At 59.7% G+C, this 20,929-nt stretch overlaps 1 protein-coding gene across 5 annotated transcripts in view; it reads right to left on the reverse strand.

Annotated features, from left to right (window-relative positions):
• LOC133351737 (cadherin EGF LAG seven-pass G-type receptor 2-like) overlaps positions 1–17,516 on the reverse strand; it is a 122,160-nt gene extending 104,644 nt beyond the window's left edge. For all 5 annotated transcript variants that reach the window (XM_061567198.1, XM_061567197.1, XM_061567195.1 and 2 more), the window contains exons 1-2: positions 14,862–17,516; positions 10,094–11,312 (exon numbers count right to left, since the gene is read on the reverse strand). In XM_061567198.1, the coding sequence (XP_061423182.1) occupies positions 10,094–11,312; positions 14,862–17,180 (3,538 nt within the window). In that variant the 5' untranslated portion in view covers positions 17,181–17,516. The remainder of the gene's footprint in view (positions 1–10,093; positions 11,313–14,861) is intronic.
• Positions 17,517–20,929: the final 3,413 nt, after the last annotated feature.

Consider the following 20,929-nt stretch of genomic DNA (forward strand, 5'->3'; position numbering starts at 1 on the left):
TCCCCGCCGCCCAGGGCGAGGGAAGAGAAGGATTTGGGTTTTTAAAGATGAAGCCGAGAACGCAAAGAGATCTGTGTTGCAGATCGATACGGCCCAGATGCAAACACCACGGGACCCATACATCAAACACCACGGGATCCAGATGCAAATTCCACGGCACCCAAACGCAACATGACAATGCCGCTTCCCCTCCTCTGCTGAATTCATTGGGCCCCCCCCCCCCCCCACGGAAGAAAGGGATGTTGCTGCACTATTTTAGCCACATCACAGCCCCCATCACACAACCGCGACAGCACCATCGTACAGTAAAGTAGTTCCATCTCAGGCCCTATTAGGGCACCATCACGGCTCGCACGAGCTTCCACCACGATGATCGCGGGGACGCCCCCCCCCACGCCCCCCTCCCCCCCGTCCGTCTTCACGGCAACGGGGTCGCGACCCCATTCAGTCGCCCACTCTGTGATAAGCGGCATCGGATTCCAGGAGCGCGACGTCATCGCGCATTCCCAACATCGATCGTCACCGTCATCAGCATCGTCCTCACGATCATCGTCCTCACCACCATCATCACCATCATCACCACCATCATCATCATCCTCGCTATCATTCTTGAGAAAATCATCCTCACCACCATCATCACCACCATCATCACCACCATCATCCTCACGATCATCATCCTCACTATCATCACCACCATCATCCTCACGATCATCATCATCACCATCACCAACAAACCACCATCATCCTCACCACCATCATCCTCAAGATCATCATCCTCACCACCATCATCCTCACCACCATCATCCTCACCACCATCATCCTCACCACCATCATCCTCACGATCATCATCCTCACCACCATCATCCTCATGGTCATCATCCTCACTATCATCACCACCATCATCGTCACTATCACCACCATCATCCTCGCTATCATTCTCACCACCATCATCCTCACTATCATCCTCACCATCATCGTCACCATCCTCACTGTCATAATCCTCCCCACCACCATCATCGTCACCATGATCGTCACTGTTATTGTCATCATCCTCATCATCGTCTCATTGCCATCAATCATCATCGCTGTCAAAAGGCTCACATCGTGAAAAAACACCGCTCATTCCATACCACGCCTGACGATGCCTCCAGCTCCCTCTGAGCTCAGAGGAGATGGATGCCTTGTTCACTTGCTCTCTCGCTCGCTCGCTCACTCGCTCAATCACTCGCTCGCTCAATCACTCGCTCAAATCACTCGCTTGCTCAATCGCTCGCTCGCTGTGGCATGGGGTGGCATGGGGTGGCATCAGTCCCGGGCTGTGCCGCCCTCCCCGTCACACCGTCACACCGTCACCCGTCACACCGTCACACCGCCTCCCGTCACACCGTCACCCGTCACACCGCCTGCTGTCACACCGCCTCCCGTCACACCGCCTCTCGTCACACCGCCTCCCCGTCACACCGCCTCCCCGTCACACCGTCACACCGCCTGCTGTCACACTGCCTCCCGTCACACCGTCACACCGCCTCCCGTTACACCGTCACACCGTCACACCGCCTGCTGTCACACCGCCTCCCATCACACCGTCACACCACCCCCCGTCACACCGCCCCCCGTCACACCGCCTCCCGTCACACCGTCACACCGCCCCCCGTCACACCGTCTCCCGTCACACCGCGTCCCGTAGAACGGCAACACGAGAGAACGACGTTCGCGTGGTCTGATGAGTGCAGTAACGGAACCGATCAGCCGGAGAGTAATCCCATTACTACTCGGGCAATCCCATTACTACTCGAGTAATGGGATCACAGCCAAGCTCCGTTCGGAAGAGGGCACGGGGGTTTGTGGGTAACGTGGGAGTCGTAGTGCAGCGGCGAGCGCTCTGCACTAACGAACCCGGCGACACGAGTTCGATTCCCGCTCTCATGGCCAACACCGGTGACGATTATTCGACCCGGTCTTGGCCTCCCCCTAGGTTGACTCAGCCTCAGATGAGTCCAGTGCCCCGCGCCGTGCGTGAACGTCACCACTGGGGAGACAAAGGCGGCAGGGCGTGCTGCCCGGCCACCCTACATAGGTGCTGCTCGCTAACGGCACTTGCCCTCACAGTCTGTTAAAAGCCCACACGGGGAATGTTTGTGTCGGCGCGTGCGTGTGCCAGCACGCCGTTACCACTTCATCTGTCCGTGGGGGCAGGCGGGTGCACCTGTGTCGTTTAGGGGGGGGGGAGTGGCTCACATTCGCGTGTGGTTGACAGGGCTGTGTGGGTGTCGGGTACGTGCAGGCTGCGGGTGTTGGCTGTGGCGTGGGTGCTATGTGTGGTGGGCTGGAGTGGACTGTGTGTGATGTGGGTTTCGGGTGTGCTGTGATGTGTAGGATGCGGTGTATAGGATGCGGGGTGTAGAATGCAGTGTATAGGGTGTTGTGTATAGGGTGCGGTGTATAGGATGCGGTGTATAGGATGCGGTGTATAGGATGCTGTGTATAGAGTGCGGTGTATAGGATGCAGTGTATAGGATGCGGTGTATAGGATGCAGTGTATAGAGTGCGGTGTATAGGGTCCAGGTATAGCATTCAGGTCTAGGGTACGGGTGTACGAGGCGTCTGCAGGAGGTCGTGGCTGAGGCGGAGATTCCACAGACGTGAGTCACGACTTCCACGAGCACCGGCAGAGTCGCCGAGTCGCTGAGTTCGCTGCAGGCCCCGCCACGTGGTCACCGCCACGTGCACTGCACAAAGGTCCCCCGTATAGCCTCTAACAGGCTGTTGGGGCAAGTGCCGTTAGCGAGCAGCACCTATGAAGGCAGGCACGGCGCACATGGGGTGGGTGGCCAACACCACGCCCGGCCGCCTTTGTCTCCCTAGTGGCGATGTTCATACACCACACCAGGTCCTCATTTGAGGCTGAGTCGACCTAAGGGAGACGCAGGACCAGTTTAAATAATCGTCACTGATCGTAGCGTAGCTTGCTAACCGCTAAACTACAGTGGCACCACACACACTCCCTCACAAAGATAAAGATCCCCCGTATAGCCTTAACAGACTGTAGGGGCAAGTGCTGTTAGCGAGCACACACACTCCCTCACTCACACACACTCTCTCTCACACTCTCGCACCGCGCGTCCCTAACACCCACAGGCTTGAAAACTGAGCGGTCGCGGCCAGCGGATTAAGTGTCATTAGAGCCGCCGCGATCCCTCTCCGGGGGTGACGAGCCTCTCTCTCTCTACACGATACGGCCTTGGGCCCGTGCCAGGCCAGGTGTCTGGCTTGGTGCCGGGCTAGGTGCCTGATCGTCGTTTTGTCCCCGCCGTCAACTCGTTCGTCGGCGACGGTGGTCCCAAAGGATTTCGGCCACGGTTCTCTCTCCAAGCGAGCTGTTGGGGTCTTAACATCTGTATGTATGTTGAACATCTTTCGCACCGTACGTAGCCAACCGCGCACCTCGGAGTTTAATGCAACCGGTCCTGGGTCCCTCTCCGAGCGGAACGGTGGTCACACACCACAACCAGAAGCCTTCAATAAAACAGAACGCAGCAACTTCTGCTCATAATTCGAATAATTTTTTATATTAGGATATCTAACCTGGATAATCCGTCGAGATGGAACACTACATCTGCAAGGGGGTTCCCCGGGTGGCGAGCGACGCGGGCTTCTCCAATGGAACAAAAATAAAAATTATCTGGTTTATCTATGAAAAACATCGTGCAAAATACTTCCATTTTAAGCCAACGATACGGAGCGTAAGATCTCGTGCCAGGGGACGATGATGAGGGGCAGTTTCGGGGGCTCGGCGCGGCATCAAAAAACGCAGCCGCATCTCACGGCGGCATGGCCCTTGTGCCACTTTCCGCACGGGAAAACCCTCCGTGGCACCATCCGTGTGCACGCAGGGACGTTCTCGTGCCCTCCACGGCAAGGCCCAGGAAGGACCGGGCCCCTCTGAGTGAGATAAATCGGGCGTAGGGTTTTGCTACCTCCGAGGTACGGAAAAAACGGGATGCACCGGTTGCCACATCAAAGTGAAGACAACGATCCTGGGGGAGAACCAGGATGGGCGGCAACCCTCACGGGACAGCGCGACGCGGACTCCATCTGAGCGCCGCCGCGACCTCACGGCTGCCGCGACCTCACGGCTGCCACTGTGACAAGGAGGTGGAGGTGGAATCCACGCCACGATTCAGGGGATCTCATGCCGGGGCGCGACCAACGACGCGGCATCGGCGGCGGTCGTTCGGGCCGGGAGTGCGTGGCGCGCCCACTCGGCCGCGCGCCCCGGCCACGCCTGGATTAACGGACACAATGTGAAGTGGGGGTGGGGGCCTTCGCTCGGGGGACAGGCCCAGGATAGAACCCAGATCCGAGCCGCCACCTCAAGGACTCTCCCCCACGTCCCATGGGTCCCCAGAGGTCCCCCTGCGCCTCCTCACATCCTCACATTCCCCACTGTGTGGGGGCCCCCGCTGCTCAAACCGTCCGGGCCCCGATGGCCTCGACAGCCCCAGGTGTCCGCCAGGATGCGCGGTGCGGGGGGACGAGAGCCAGATCCCACGGACACGCACTCGCCCACGCGTCGTGGGAAATATGTCCTTGATTAGCGCGGGGGCGGTGCCCCTCCCCCCCACCGCCCACACACCACTCCCCGCTCCACCACGGCCATACCTCACTCGGTACGAGCAGCCTCTGCCGTTGTCCGCATTTTATTGCTGACAAGGCCTGAGTTAGTAGCCGAGCGAGAGGGACTTCACTGCACGGTAAATCTGGGGCTGGACACCTCCCCTCCCTCGTACAACTCCCCTACTACGCCTCCTCCCCCGAGACAGAGCTCCAGCCACCCGTGACTGTGCAGGTCGCCACCACTCAGCCTCCACGCCGCTCTGACCGCCATGTGGGGAAACGGGGGGGCAGTGGGAGGCGCCTGCTGCATGAATTTTGCACAACGGGGGGACAAAGCCATGCTGTGCTGTGCCCCCTCAACACACACCATGGCCACTACACCTGGGTCCTCTTGGCCATTTAACTTGGGTCTCTTTGACCACTCAACCTGAGTTCCCTTGGTCACTCAACCTGGATCCCCTTGGCCACTCAACCTGGGTCCCTTGACCACTCAAACTGGGTCCTCTTGGTCACTCAACCTGTGTCACCTTGACCACTCAAACTGGGTCCCCTCAACCCCGGTGGCGGCGGCGTTGCTGGAAAACATGAAGGAAGGCCGTGGCAGCAGCAAGAGACGGGAGTAGCACTGAAGGGGGCAGCAGTAATGGGGCAGCAAGTGATGGGAGGGCAGCGGGTGGTGAAGGGGCATCCATTCCCACGCCGGGCCCGCCGCTGGAAGTTTTCGGCGAGTGGTTTCTCATGAGTGGCCATCGGTGCCAGGGTGGGGCGGTGAGGGAGGGTGGGAGGGAAGGGGGCTGGGAGGATCACATGGGGAGGGGGGGTGAGGCAGGAGGGTGGGCTGGATGAGAGTCCGTTTCTCTCCTAATCTCCATAACAAAGTGGCGATTTTCAAAACGGCGGCGGTGGCAGCGGTGGCCAATCGTGTCGGGAAAGAAGAGAGAGAGAGGCGAAGTGGCCTTGGCGCGACTGTGGGAGCAGCGGCAGCCTCCACGTTCTCTGATCGTCCGTGAGCCAAGTGCGGAAATTTCACTGTTACACGAATTATACCTGGTGCTGCTGCTGCGGCAGTGGCGCACAACCAACAACAACAGCTCAACATGTCCCTTGTCAATAACAATGCTCTTTGTGCGTGGCCTTAAAAAACAACAGACATTAGGCGACGTTTCGGGCAATGGCCCTTCTTCTTCATAGCGCACAAAAAGAGGGGCCAAACGAGAGACGAATTGGATCGTAAGAGTTGGAGACCGCATTTGTTTACACCATCGGGGAGCCCTGATGATGTGAATCACATTTTGACAAATGTTGTCTGAAGACCCCAGTTTTTGTTTAAAAATCGACAGATAAGATATTTACGAGACATTTCACTGCCGGTGCCACCTGACGTGGTATCACATCAGCGGTGTCCAATTGCTCTACGTGGCCAATTGTAGTGAATCACGTGGTACCCTCTGGAAATGAGCGTGGGGGCATCGAGTAGTCGACTCTCATTGGCGGTGCAGACTGATCGGCGTGACGACGATGGCCATGCCACCGTAGCTGGGAGCAGTTTTTGGTCAGCGTGTGTGTGTCGAGTTTATATTGGGCGTGTTGGTGTGTGTGTATAGTCTGTTAGGGCTATAGGGGGATCTTTGTCTTTGTGTGTATAGGGGAGTGTGATTGTAGCATTTAGCACGCTGCGCTACGAACCCGGCGACCCAAGTTTGATTCCACCACCAGTGACGATTATCTGAACCGGTCCAGGGCCTCCCCAAGGTCGATTCAGCCACAATGAGTACCTGGCACGGTGTGTAAACATCGCCACTCCGAAAACAAAGACGACCGGGCCTGGTGCTGGCCACCCACCACCTCGTGTGCCGTGTTGGCCTTCATAGGTACTCGCTAACAGCACCTGCCCCAAGAGTCCGTTAAGGCTATAGGGGGGACCTTTGTCTTTGTGTGTGCGTATGGTAATGAGCACTGTGGGTTGAACACCACGTAAAGAACCTGGCGACCTGGGTTAAATTCCTGGTCACGGCTAATATGAGGGAGAGTGCTGTGTGGGAGTGCGGTTTAGTGAGTGTAGTCTGTGGTGCGGTGTGGCTGAGTGGCTGAGTGAGTCCAGAGTGAGGAGAGTGGCTGAGTGAGTGAGGTGAGGAGAGTGGCTGAGTGGCTGAGTGAGTGTGGTGTGAGGAGTGGCTGAGTGGCTGAGTGAGTCCAGAGTGAGGAGAGTGGCTGAGTGAGTGCGGTGTGGGGAGAGTGGCTGAGTGAGTCCAGAGTGAGGAGAGTGGCTGAGTGGCTGAGTGAGTGCGGTGTGGGGAGAGTGGCTGAGTGAGTGCGGTGTGGGGAGAGTGGCTGAGTGGCTGAGTAAGTGCAGAGTGGAGAGTGTGGCTGAGTGGCTGAGTGAGTGCGGTGTGCGGAGTGGCTGAGTGGCTGAGTGAGTGCGGTGTGGGGAGAGTGGCTGAGTGGCTGAGTGAGTGCGGTGTGGGGAGTGGGGAGAGTGGCTGAGTGAGTGCGGTGTGGGGAGTGGGGAGAGTGGCTGAGTGAGTGCGGTGTGGGGAGAGTGGCTGAGTGGCTGAGTGAGGGCGGTGTGGGGAGTGGGGAGAGTGGCTGAGTGAGTGAGGTCTGGGGAGAGTGGCTGAGTGGCTGAGTGAGTGCGGTGTGGGGAGTGGCTGAGTGGCTGAGTGAGTGTGGTGTGGGGAGTGTGGCTGAGTGGCTGAGTGAGTGAGGTGTGGGGAGAGTGGCTGAGTGGCTGAGTGAGTGCAGAGTGGGGAGAGTGGCTGAGTGGTTGAGTGGCTGAGTGAGTGTGGTGTGGGGAGAGTGGCTGAGTGGCTGAGTGAGTGCGGTGTGGGGAGTGGGGAGAGTGGCTGAGTGAGTGAGGTGTGGGGAGAGTGGCTGAGTGGCTGAGTGAGTGCGGTGTGGGGAGAGTGGCTGAGTGGCTGAGTGAGTGCGGTGTGGGGAGTGGCTGAGTGGCTGAGTGAGTGCGGTGTGGGGAGTGTGGCTGAGTGGCTGAGTGAGTGAGGTGTGGGGAGTGGGGAGAGTGGCTGAGTGAGTGCGGAGTGGGGAGAGTGGCTGAGTGGTTGAGTGGCTGAGTGAGTGCGGTGTGGGGAGAGTGGCTGAGTGGCTGAGTGAGTGAGGTGTGGGAAGTGGGGAGAGTGGCTGAGTGAGTGCGGTGTGGGGAGAGTGGCTGAGTGAGTGCGGAGTGAGGAGTGTGGAGGCCGCTCCCTGCCCGGGAGAGACGGAGCAATGGCGATGATGTTATCAGCGCGTGTTTACACAGCGCCCGCCACTAAAGGAGGTCATTATCGGGGTCATGAGATCACGGGGTCAGCACTTATTCTCCGCCTCCTGCTGCACCCCACGAACAGGTGAAGTAGTGAGGAGTGCAGCAGTGAGGGGTGAGTGGTGAAGCAGTGAGTGGTGAGGCAGTGAGGGCTGAAGTGGCCAGATTTACACTGAACACTGAACACAGAACGAATTAGCGCATCTCCCCCTCTCCCTCCCTGCTCCCACTCACTCCGCCGTCTCCGCTTTCTGCTCCGAAGCCCCCGGGGGCCCCGGCGTCCCCACTCTGTAATCTTCTCCCGGTAAACACGCAGGAACACCCCAATAAACAAGTGAAAAGCCCCTTCAGCTGTCCGGCGCGGGACCGGCGAGACGCGGGGACGAACGACAACGGGAGCCGCGAACTCGTGACCCCCTCGGACCCGCTCGCGCCCGCTCGACCTCACCAGGCAACCTCGACCCAGGTCGCTCACCGGGCAACCTCGACCCAGGTCGCTCACCGGGGACCCCTCGACCCAGATCGCTCACCGGGGACCCGCCTCTCGCGCCACGCGCGTAATTGCGCCGTGTCTTCCTGAGTTCGCGTCTCCAGAACAAACACGATTAATCCCCGGCACGTGGGGGCCGGGCGGGGTCCCTGGGGGGGACCCCGCGCGCGGACCTCCGACACGCGGAAACCCTGCGAGGTGGTGTGTGCGTGGGGGGGATAAGGCGAGGGGGGGGGCAAGGTCCTGAAGACAGACCCCCGAGACCCCGAGACACGGGGACCCCACAGCCCCCTCCTCCCCCCGCACCATCATCACCTGCAGCCCCACCACCACGGCGACCCCCAACTCCGGGCATCGATTGGCAACACCGCTCACAGCGCGAGCCGCAGCACCAGCGGCACAACAACGACACAACATCGACACAACATCGGCACAACAACGACACAACATCGGCACAACAACGACACAACATCGACACAACATCGGCACAACAACGACACAACAACGACACAACATCGACACAACATCGGCACAACATCGGCACAACAACGAAGCACAGCGCGGACGTGGCGACGGGACAGCGGTCGAGGCAACAGCAGGGGAGAGAGTTGGCAGATGAGGCCATCGTTGTTAATGCTCGTGTTGGGTCTAGCGTTAGCGCTAGTGTTAGGGCGAGTGTTAGTGTTAGGGATAGTGTTGGTGTTAGGGGCCGTCCATAAATGACGTTATGCGTATTTAATGTCGCGCTGCACTCTGATGTTGTAGGAGTGTTGTTATAACAATTAGAGTTGCGCATTTTGATGTGACGTCACATTTCTCAACCCCCCCCCCCCCCGTCACACATCGTCACAAATGTCTGACCCCCCCCCTAGATGCGTGACGTCATTTATGGACGGCCCATTAGGGACAGTGTTAGGGCTAGTGTTAGTATTAGGGGCGAAAGTTAGGGCCTAGGGTCCCCTTGTTAAGGGATGGGATAGAATTGAGGGCTAGGGTTCAGGATCTCATTAGGGTCAGGGTTGGAGTTTAGGGTTAAGGTCCGGGGTATGGCCAGAGTTAGGGCTAAGTGTGAGGCTTAGGGTCAGTGCTAGGGCCTTGCGTCCAGGCTGAGGGTTCGTGATTGGGTTAAGATCAATGCGGCTCTTCTCTTCCGCAACGCAGACCCCGCGGTCATCCCGTGCCACATCTCTTAGCCCTCACCACGCACCCTCTCCTCACACGCAAACCACACACTCTCACCACGACAGACTGTTGGGGCAAGTGCTGTTAGGGAACACCCACGAAGGTCGGCACAGCGCACGAGGGGACGGGTGGCCAATACCACCTTCAACGCACACACAGACACTCGCCACACACACACACACCACACACACAGACACTCACCACACACACCACACACACTCACCCCACACACACACCCTGACCACACACACCATACAAACTCACCCCACACCCTCACCACACACACACACTCACCCCACACAAACTCACACCACACACACAGACACTCGCCACACACACACACCACACACCCTCACCACACACACCACATACACACCCTCACCCCACACACACACCCACACCACACACACACTCCACACACACTCTCACCACACACACCACACACCCTCACCCCACACACCCTTACCCCACACAAACTCACACCACACACCCTCACCCCACACAAACCCTCACACACACACACAACAGGCTCGCCCGCGCCTCACCTGTGACGCTGACGCGCATGACGGCCACGAGGCGCCGGTTGTTGTCGAGCTTGCTGCTCAGGCGCAGTTCGCCCGTCGAGCGGTTCAGCACCAGGAGGTTGAACTCGTTGCCCCGCTCGAAGGCGTAGGTGAGGCGGTCGGACACGTCGGGGTCGTGCGCGGGCACGCGGCCGATCACGCCCACGGGGAAGCTGTTGGACTTGTTGGTCACGTAGTTGTTGAAGAGGATCTCGAAGTTGCTGAGGCTGGGGCTGTTGTCGTTCTGGTCCTCCACGTGGATGCGCACGGTGGCGCGGCTCACGAGCGGCGCCGACGTCGCCTGCACCACGATCACGAACTCGGAGCGCGCCTCGTAGTCGAGGTCGGTGAGCACCGTGAGCTCGCCGGAGAAGATGTCCAGCTGGAAGACCTCGGGGATGTTGCCCTCGATGATCTGGTACATGACCTGCGCGTTGGGGCCCTCGTCGGGGTCGCGCGCCGTCACGTGCCCCACCACGGAGCCCACGGGGCTGTTCTCCTTCACGTAGATGGGGATCTCGTCGAGCTCGAAGATGGGCGGGTTGTCGTTGACGTCCAGCACCGTCACGACGACGTCCACGGCCGTCCTGAGCGGCGGCGAGCCGCGGTCGACGGCGAAGGCGCGCAGGTTGTACACGGCGACGTTCTCGCGGTCGAGACGGCGCACGGTGCGCACGAGGCCCGACGTCGACTCGACGGTGAAGTCGCCGTCGCCGTCCTCGCCGCCCTGGAACGTGTACTGCACGCGGCCGTTGAGGCCCGAGTCGCGGTCCGTGGCCGACACGGTGAGCACGCTGGAGAAGGGCGGCGCGTCCTCCAGCACCGAGCCCCGGTAGTGGTCGCGCAGGAACTTGGGCGCGTTGTCGTTGACGTCGCTCACCATGATCTCCACGTAGGTGGTGTCGGACTTCTGCGGGATGCCGTTGTCCTTGGCGGTGATGGCGAGCGTGTAGGTAGGGCGGTCTTCGTAGTCGAGCTCCACCAGCGTGGTGATGGCCCCGCTGTTGGGCTCGATGCGGAACTGCGGGACGTTGTCCTCCATGAAGTAGGTGATGCGCGCGTTCTCGCCCATGTCCTCGTCCGTGGCGCTGATGACCACCACGGTGCTGCCGACGGGGCGGTCCTCGTGCACGCTCACCGAGTAGTGCGAGCTCTGGAACACGGGCCGGTGCGTGTTCGCGTCCGTGATGTTCACGAACACCTGCAACGCACGGCACGCACGCGTGTTCGACACGCGCGCGTGTGCACAGCGTGGGAAAGGAAGGGTGGGTCAGGCAACCTGGAGGCTTGTGACAGGTGGTGCACGTGCGCAAAGGTGGAGTTTGGAGGGCGGGGTAAGCAACTCGGAGGTCGGGACTTGGAGGTTGTGATGGGTGGGACGCGTGCGCAAAGGTGGAGGAGGGGGATGGCGGAAAGAACTTGGAGGTAAGGAACAAGAGGAGGTGGTTGCGGTTGTCCTTCCCCCGCACCTCCGATTAGCGCGTTTGGCTACGTACGGTGCGAAAGAAGTTCCACATACAGTACATACATGCTGCTCCGTTATTACAGGCATCGATCTCCTGGCGTGGCCGTTGAAACAACACTTCAGGTTTCTAAAATCCGTCCCTCCCCCATATCTCCCCCCCCCCCACGGCACTTCTGCCCAGCCAGCAGCATAGATTCGTAGACTGCACCACTAGTGAGTGGGGCCGGCAGCTTGCGTGCGGTGGGGTAAAGTGTGGGCACTCCCAACTCTTCCCAAGACGCCTGGGCAACCTACACGAAGGAGGCCAAAGTTCCCCCTCTGAAGGTGGGGGGACGGAGGGGGGTGGGGGGGGGCTCTCTGGAGATCCCCAGCATTGGCGCGAGCAGTGGCGGGATCAGCGGGTAATTGCAGAGCTGCGCCTTTGTCCCCTGTACAGCCCAGCCCCCCTAGTCGTTGTTACTGTGCGGTAGTGGACTATCACTGACGGGGTTGAAAGGCTTCTCCGGGCCGTGTCGGTTTCGCGGGGTTTCCCCTTTGATCATTACATCACCACGCTGGCCATTGCAGTTTTGGCGAAGTGGGGGACGGTGATGGTGCTAGTGGTGTTAGTCGTGGTGGGGGGGGGGGGGGTGCAGCAGCAGCAACAGCAGCAGCAACAGCAGCAACAACAGCAGCATCAACAGCAGCAGCAACAACAGCTGCAGCAACAGCAGCAACAGCAGCGTCACTGTGCACCGTCTCGTAAATCTCTGTAGTCTGCGCTCCTTCTACTAAGCAGGAAGAGGAGAGAGATGCTTCCCTCTCTCTCCTCTTGAAGCCCTCTCGTCGTGGCCAGCAGACCTCGACATGGGCGTGTGTGTGTGTGGCTCCTGAACCATATTGCCGCTGCTGCTGCTGCCATCACGAGCAAGGATGAGAACAGCAGAACGAGGGCTGTGGCAGACTGAGCGAGATGCACCAAGCAGAGGAGTCTCCAAAACCTCGAACACCTCCTCACCACCTCCACCATTAACCTCCACGACAACCCACCACGTCCATCTCCACCACCACCTACTCTTCCATGACCACCTCCTCGCACAGGTGACGAATTCCACTCCACGTGTTTAGTCCGATTGCCCCAAAGAAAGCTCAAGACTTTGGTTTTTCAGGAGGGTCCCGCCCAAGTTTCGGTATTCTCGCCCGAACCGGGCGACACTTGAGCCGTGGAGACCCACGGATTAAAGGCCCCGATGCTCTAACAACTGCAGCACAATATTCGGCCACCAAGCCTCCAGACAACCCTTCCGTGGATGGCCCTGCGACTCCTTTGGGATGTTTGACCAATGGCACCGAGTGCACGTGCGGGCGTGGGCTTCGTGAGAGATGGGGGGGGGGGGGGCAAATGGACAGAACTCGGAGAGCGGCGGGTGAAACTCACAAGCGCCGCACAGATGCATTCAACAATGCACCACGCAGCTGCTATCGCGACTGAACATCCCGCAGCTCAGGGCTGCGTCAACCGACGCGGTGCCAGGTGGGTTGTCTCCCATCCCAAAGAGCCGAATTGCTCACAGGGTTATTCCAAATAAATGCGACTGAAAACTGGAAATAAATAAATGAATCCGAGTGCTGCAGAGAACTAACCAGGGCTCAAACTTAATTTGGAGCTTTCGTGACTGCAGGAATTACTCTTTGGTTCTTTCGGTAAAGTCACGTATAAAGATAAAGTAATAAATTAAATACTAGCATACGACGTTTCGATTGCAACACAAGCAATCATCATCAGGTATAAATGAAATAGAAACACAAGTCTAGTATACTTAGAAATGTAATGTAATACAACAGAGTCGGATAATATAACAGTCAACACCCTACCTGGTTGATTACGTTCTTCCTGAGAATGCTAAATTTGAGAGAGAGATAAAACAATAGGGTGTTGGCTATTATGTTATCCGACTCTCTGTTGTATTACATTACATTTCTAAGTATACTAGATTTGTGTTTCTATTTCATTTATACCTGATGATGATTGCTTGTGTTGCAATCGAAGCGTCGTATGCTAGTATTTAATTTATTATTTTATCTTTATACGTGACTTTACCGAAATAACCAAAGAGTAACTAACCAGGGCTCAAACTCGCTTAGCAAATGCCGGCGGTGGGTACACTCCGGGCACACGAGGTGCCCTCCCGCTCACCGAGGTTGGACGGCTCAACGTCTCCCCCGTCGAGGAGCCCACACATCCCGTCTCGCCATGAGCAGGGCGAGGCGGGCCAGGTTACTACTGTAAGCAACCTGGGATGGTTCGGCATGCACCGGTGGTGGCAGGAGAGCGATTCGATGAATGGGCCGCTGGTACTCGTGTGGACAATACGAGAGCCGCTCGTCGTCACAGCTCATCTCGCATCTACACTGCGTCTATTCACGTGCTATGAAGAAGGGCCGTTGCCCGAAACGTCGCCTATCTTACATAATTAACAAAAGTGTAGAATTATTGGTGTTGGTGATTCTTTGGCACCGCTGACAACGGCAGCAGACGCAGCAGCAGCAGCGTCGTGAAATCATCTCACACTCGACACTACAATACTTACTATACTACAATACTTACTATACTACAATACTTTATTGTCTTGCTTTCTTTATAAGGTACAACTGTTCAACAGCCTGCTGCGAGGTGTGTTTCGCTCTGGTCGCTTATATTGCTGTTGTGGTTTCGACGATCCGGATGACTCACAAACGAGACTCATCCCTCGCCGCTTGCCTTCTCACGCTGGTTACATGAATCGCACTCGAAACCTGCTGCATGAACGTGCTACTGCTAGTCGCCTATTGATTTGGGTGTTTCCAGAATTGCTTAATCTCCTGGCATCAAAGCTGCTTGCGTTTTGACCTTTATCACCCCCGGTGGGAATGGGCCGTGGCAGGAAAGCGCTGTAGAAGACGAGCAGGTTGTGATGGGTGGGACACGTGTTCAGGGTGGAGGATAGGGTCAAGCAATTTGGAGGTTGGGAATCGTTGGATGAGGTCGTGATGACGGGACACGGTGCGCAAGGTGGAGGAGGGCAGGTGACAGAGACGGACATTGGAGCGGCACCCAGAGGTCGATGATCCACAGGGCAAACGAAACCCTAACGGTGGTGGTGGTGGAGGTGGTGATGATGATGACGAGACTGCAAGAAGAGCGGTCACTGAAGGCCGAAGCGAAGAGACCGCGAGCGATGGCGTTGAACCTCGCGACCCCCAAACGACGAACGAAGCAACCGGCGCGTCCCACTCCTCGCTCGCTCGCTCGCTCGCTCCGCTCACCTGCGCCGTGTCGGCGAGCGTGCCGTCCGACGCGGTGATGGTGAGCACGTATCTCCGCTCCTGCTTGTAGTCGAGCGGCAGCGCCACGGTGACGAGGCCACCTCCGCTCTGGCTCGTCATGGCGAAGCGGCTGCGCGTGTTGCCGCTCGAGATCTGGTACGAGATGACGCTGTTGCTGTCGCGGTCGGTGGCCGTGACGGTGAGCACGCTGGTGCTCACCGCCGCGTCCTCGTTGAGACGCACGTGATAGGTTTTGTGCGTGAACTCGGGCTTGTTGTCGTTCACGTCTATCACCGTGATGCTCACGCTGGCCGAGGCGCTGAGGCTGGGAGAGCCGTGGTCGCGCGCCTCCACCGTGAACTCGTAGCGGTCCACGGCCTCGCGGTCCAGCTCCGAGGCGACGGTGATCCAGCCGGTGCCGTTGTTGATGGCGAAGGGGAAGGCGGCGGGCAGGTTCGAGAGGCTGTAGGTGAGGCGCGAGTTCTCGCCCGCGTCGGCGTCCACGGCCTGGATGTGCAGCACCGAGTGGCCGAGAGCCGCGTTCTCGAGCACCGACGTCTGGAATGGCGTGCTCAGGAAGATGGGCGCGTTGTCGTTCACGTCCACCACGTGCACGGTCACGATGCCCGAGTTGTTGGAGAGCGTGGGCCGCCCGCTGTCCTGGGCGCGCACCCACAGCGTGTACTCGCGCTCCAGCTCGTAGTCGAGCGTCGAAATGACCTCCACCACGCCGCTGATTGCGTCCATGGAGAAGTGGCCGCGGCTGTTGCCGCTGATGATGCTGAACTGCACCTGCGCGTTGTTGTCCTTGTCCGCGTCCGTCGCCGCCACCGCGAGCACCGAGCTGTGCGGCCTCACGTCCTCGCGCACCTCCGCCGAGTAGCGCTTCTCGCCGAACTGCGGGTAGTTGTCGTTCTCGTCCAGCACGCCGATCACCACGGTGACCGTGGCGCTGCGCGGGCCCGGGTCCTTGCCCTGGTCGTTGGCCTCCACCACGAGCGTGTAGCGCTCCTCGCGCTCGCGGTCCACCACGCCCTTGGTGGTGAGCATGCCCGAGCGCGTGTCCATCTCGAACACGCTCTGGTCGCCGCGCACGATGCGGTAGAGGATGTTTGCGTTGTCCGCAGAGTCGCCGTCCGTGGCGCGCAGCTGCAGCACCGGGTAGCCCTCCTCCACGTTCTCGCGGATCGTGTCGCGGTAGACGCTCTGCTCGAACACGGGCGCGTGGTCGTTCATGTCGGCCACGCGCACCGTGAGCACGCACGTGGCCGTGCGTCGCGGCGAGCCCCAGTCGGCCGCCGTCACGCGGAACTGGTGCTGCGCCATGCTCTCGCGGTCCAGGGCGCGCGTCGTCACCACGGCGCCCGTGGCGTTGTCGATGGAGAAGAGGTCCCCCGACCGGCTGTCCACCAGCGCCGTCATCGAGTACTCCAAGCGGCCCGCGTCGCCCTCGTCCGGGTCCTTGGCCGCCAGCGTCACCACCGCGGTGCCCGGCGGCTGGTTCTCGGCCATCACCACGTCGTACGAACTCCGCGGGAAGCGCGGGTAGCTGTTGGCCGCCCGGGCGCGTCTCCTCCGCCGTCTCCTCCTCCGCGGAGGCGGCGGCGCCGGCCGCTCCGGCTCGGCCTCGCCGTCCCCGCCGGCGCCGGGAGACGGCGCGGCCACGCGCAGGGAGAGCAGCACGGGGAGGCGGCGCAGCGCCCCGCCGCGGGAGCCGGGGGCCGACTCCGGGGAAGCCAGGGACCCCGGGACCGCGGGGGGCCCCGGGCAGAGCGCGTGAAGCAGGATCCGCGCGGTCCCGCGGCACAGGGCGCGGCGCGCGAACACGGCCCCCCTAGCCGCGTCCACGGCGAGGCGCGAGTCCCCGGACACGCGCCTCGCCTCGCAGGGGGGCCCCTCGGACGGCGAGCCAGGGGGGGGCTCCCCCTGCGGCGAGTAGGGGGCGGCCCTCAGGCTCAGCAAGCGGCGGCCCCGCGCCACGCAGGGCGGCGCGGACGCGCGCACGACCAAGGGGACCGTCCCGAGGGAGCCGGGGTGCGCGAGGGGGGTCCTCGCTTGCGCGCAGCCGCGGCCGTGCGGGCGCGCGGTGCGGTTGGCGGCGCCGGGGGGGGCAGTCCTCGGGGGCAGCAGGGCGCGCACGTAAACGAGCAGGGGGGCACCGTCGGGCGGCAGGGCGCAGCGCGGCGCCATCGCCTCCTTTCCGCTGGCCGCGTCGCGCCAGCCCGGCCCCGGGGAGGATGAGGATGAGGAGGAGGCTAACAAAGAGAGCGGAGCGCAGAGCGAGAACGCCAGAGTCCAGGCGAGAACCAGAGCATCCATGTCTGCGGGGGCGAGGTGGCCGCTAGCGCCGCACGGATCCCTCCTGCACCTCCACGTCCGCCTCCATCGCTACCGCCCCCCGCTGCTCGCCATGGCAGCGAGCGCAGCAGCAGCAGCAGCGCGGGGGGAGCGCGGTCACCCGGCGGCGTCTCCTCTCGTTCCTCTCTCTCCTCCTCGTTCCCTCCTCGTCCTTCTACTCGCGTCCTTCGTCGTTCTCTCTCGCGCCCTGTCCCTCGTATCGTGTCTCCCTCTCGCCTGCCTCTCTCCTCCCTCTCCCCTCCCCTCCTCTCTCTCCCTCTCTCTGTTCTCTCGCCGCGGATCTCTCCGCTCCGCTCCTGCCGCTCTTCTCCACGCAAAATGGCAAAGCGCGTGCGAGGCGGGGGGGGAGCCCCTCCCCCCTCCTCCTCGCGCCCCTTCCCCCTCCTCCTGCTCGCGCCCCTCCCCCCTCCTTGCGGCCCTCCCCCTACTCGCCCCCCCCCGCCCCCCGCAGTATTAGCATAAACAATGCGGAGAGGGTGTGGGGGTGTGAGATGGGGTGGTGGGGTACGGTGGGTGTGGGGGGTGTTGTAGGGTGGGTGGTGGTGTAGGGTTAGTGATGGTGGTGTAGGGTTAGTGATGGTGTATGGTGGGTGTGGGTGGATGGTGTAGGGTGGGCTGGGTGGTGTAGGGTGGGTGTGGGTGGTGGTGTAGGGTGGGCTGGGTGGTGGTGTAGGGTGGGTGTGGTGGGTGGTGGTGTAGGGTGAGTGGTGGAAGGTAGGTGTGGGTGATGGTGATGGTGTAGGGTGGGTGTGGGTGGTGGTGTAGGGTGTGGTGGGTGGTGGTGTAGGGTGGGTGTGGGTGGTGGTGTAGGGTGAGTGGTGGAAGGTAGGTGTGGGTGATGGTGATGGTGTAGGGTGGGTGTGGGTGGTGGTGTAGGGTGGGTGTGGTGTAGGGTGAGTGGTGGAGGGTAGGTGTGGGTGGATGATGTAGGGTGGGGATGGGTGGTGGTGGAGGGTGGGTGTGGGTGGTGTAACGTTGTGGGAGGATTGGGTTGTGGGGGGTAGAGGTGTTGAGGGTCGGGGGGTTGTCATGGGTTGTGTGGTGATGGGGTGTGTGGGTGTGTGTGAGATTGTCCGCTGTCGGGTGGAGCGGTGGCATCGGCTGCGCTGCGAACCCGACGACCCGAATTCGATTCCCGCTCACGGCCCACACCGGCGACAATTGTCTGAACCGGTCCTGGGCCTCCCCTAGGTCAACTCAGCCTCAAACAAGTACCTGGTGCGGTGTGTGGTTAAACATCGCCACTCGGGAGACAAAGGCGGTCGGGCGTGGTGCTTGCCACCCATCCCCTCGTGCTAACAGCACTTGCCCCAAACAGTCTGCTGTGCCTGTCCGGGGGAGCTTTGTCTTTGTGGTGGAGTGGGTTCGGGTTGCTATGGAGGTGGATTTGGGTGTCCGTGGGGGTGTTGGTTGCACGAGGGGTGTTTTATGTTGATAGGACAGTGGAAGAATATTTGAGCCGCTCCTGGACCTCCCGTAGGTCGACTCAGCCTCAACACGGGCGCCCTTGGGCGTTGTGCACGTAAGTGGTGGTGTGTATGGGTTTATGTAAGTGGTGGTGTGTATGGGTGTATGTAAGTGGTGGTGTGTATGGGTGTATGTAAGTGGTGGTGTGTATGGGTGTATGTAAGTGGTGGTGTGTATGGGTGTATGTAAGTGGTGGTGTGTATGGGTGTATGTAAGTGGTGGTGTGTATGGGTGTATGTAAGTGGTGGTGTGTATGGGTGTATGTAAGTGGTGGTGTGTCTGGGGGGTGGTTGGCGGTGTGTGATCGTGGAGTCGTGCGTGTCGTCGCGTCTTTGTGTGCGTGTGGGGAGCGGTGGTGCAGTGGGCGCGCACCGCTCACAAGCAACACCGGTGACGATTATCTGAATCGGTCCTGGTCCTCCCCTAGGTCGACTCAGCCTCAAAACAGTACCTGGTTCGGTATGTAAAATCATCGCCACTGGCGAGATAAAGGCGGTCGGGCGTGGTGGTGGTGTTGATAACCTGTACCGTGCCGGCTTTCATAGGTGCTCGCTAACAGCACTTGCCCCGACAGTCGGTTAAGGCTCCACGGGGGAATCTTTGTCTTTGTGTGTGTGGCTGCGTGGAACGCGCGTTATGTCGATCTCCTTGGTCTAGACGTCATATTAATGTTCTCTACGTGCCACCGTTGAAGTTGAAGCCTGCTGCTTTATTAGACGCCTGCGAGTGGACGAGACGCGTGCGGGTCCATACGAGAGCGTGTCAATTCGTATGCGCAGATGTGAAGGGGGGAGCGGTGGTGCACCGATTCACGCTCACGGCCGGCATCAGTGGCACAGCGATAATTATCTGAACCGGTCCGGGGTCCTTCCTCTCGGGCGACTCAGCCTGAAATGAAGACCCGGTAAACGTGCGCGCTTTGTGGGGTTGGTGGGGGAGACAAAGGCGGCCGGACGTCGTTGACTGTCCACATCACACCACCTCGTGGTGCGCCGTGCCGGCCTTCATCCGGCGCTCGCTTACAGCACTCAGCTGTGTGTGTCGCTGTGTGTGTCGCTGGGTCTGTGTCTATTGTTGTCATTTGTGGGGAGCGGTGGTGTAGTGGTTAGCGCGCTGCGCTACAAACCCGGTGACACGGGTTCGATTCCTGCTCACGGCCAACACCGGTGACGATTATCTGAACCGGTTCCGGGCCTCCCCCAGGTCGACTCAGCCCCAAATGAGTGCCTGGTGCGGTGTGTAAACATCGCCACTGGGGAGACAAAGGCGGTCGGGCGTGGCGCTGGCCACCCACCCCCTTCATAGGTGCTGCTCGCTAGCCGCACTTGCCCCTACAGTCTGTTAAGGCTATACGGGGAGATCTTTGTCTTTTCTCTATTGTTGTAATAATAATAATTAATTATTTTATATACACCTTGCACGCGCAGAAATGCTTCCCAGCCCAGCTCTGGGACAACACTGACCCCTGCCGTCTGCATCTCGGGGCTCCCTGCGGTGTCTGCGTGAGTGGTCTGTGTATCTGTGTATCTGTGTGTCTGTTTGTCTGTGTATCTGTGTGTCTGTGTATCTGTGTGTCTGTCTGTGTGTCTGTGTGTCTGTGTATCTGTGTGTCTGTGTGTCTGTGTATCTGTGTGTCTGTGTGTCTGTGTATCTGTGTGTCTGTGTATCTGTGTGTCTGTGTATCTGTGTGTCTGTGTGTCTGTGTATCTGTGTGTCTGTGTATCTGTGTGTCTGTGTGTCTGTGTTTCTGTGTGTCTGTGTATCTGTGTGTCTGTGTGTGTGTGGGGGGGGGAGCGGTGGTGTAGTGGTTAGCGCGCTGCGCTACGAACCCGGCGACCCGAATTAGATTCCCGCTCACGCCCAACACCGGTGACGATTCTGGGACTCCCCTAGGTCGACTCGGCCTCAAACTAGTACCCGGCGTGGTGTGTAAACATCGCCGCAGTGTTGGCCACCGGCCCCCTCTTGCACCGTGCCGGCCTTCATAGGTGCTACTCGCTAACAGCACTTGCCCCAGCAGTCTGTGAAGCCTACGATGGGGGATCTCTGTGTGTTAGAGGGGAGGGGGTCTCTGCTACATTGCTGCAGTGCATTTCATTTTCTCTCTCGTTGGTTGTCTGCTCTGATTTCTATTCGGTTCATCTTCTTGGTTCTTTCGGTAAAGTCACGTAGAATTAAAATAATAAAAATAAAACATAATTCTCAAGACGTTTCGGCCACAACGCAAGTAGCCGTCCTCAGGT

This window comes from Lethenteron reissneri, chromosome 38, assembly GCF_015708825.2.
Source record: "Lethenteron reissneri isolate LAM-NWPU_2019-01 chromosome 38, ASM1570882v1, whole genome shotgun sequence".
NCBI lineage: Eukaryota > Metazoa > Chordata > Hyperoartia > Petromyzontiformes > Petromyzontidae > Lethenteron > Lethenteron reissneri.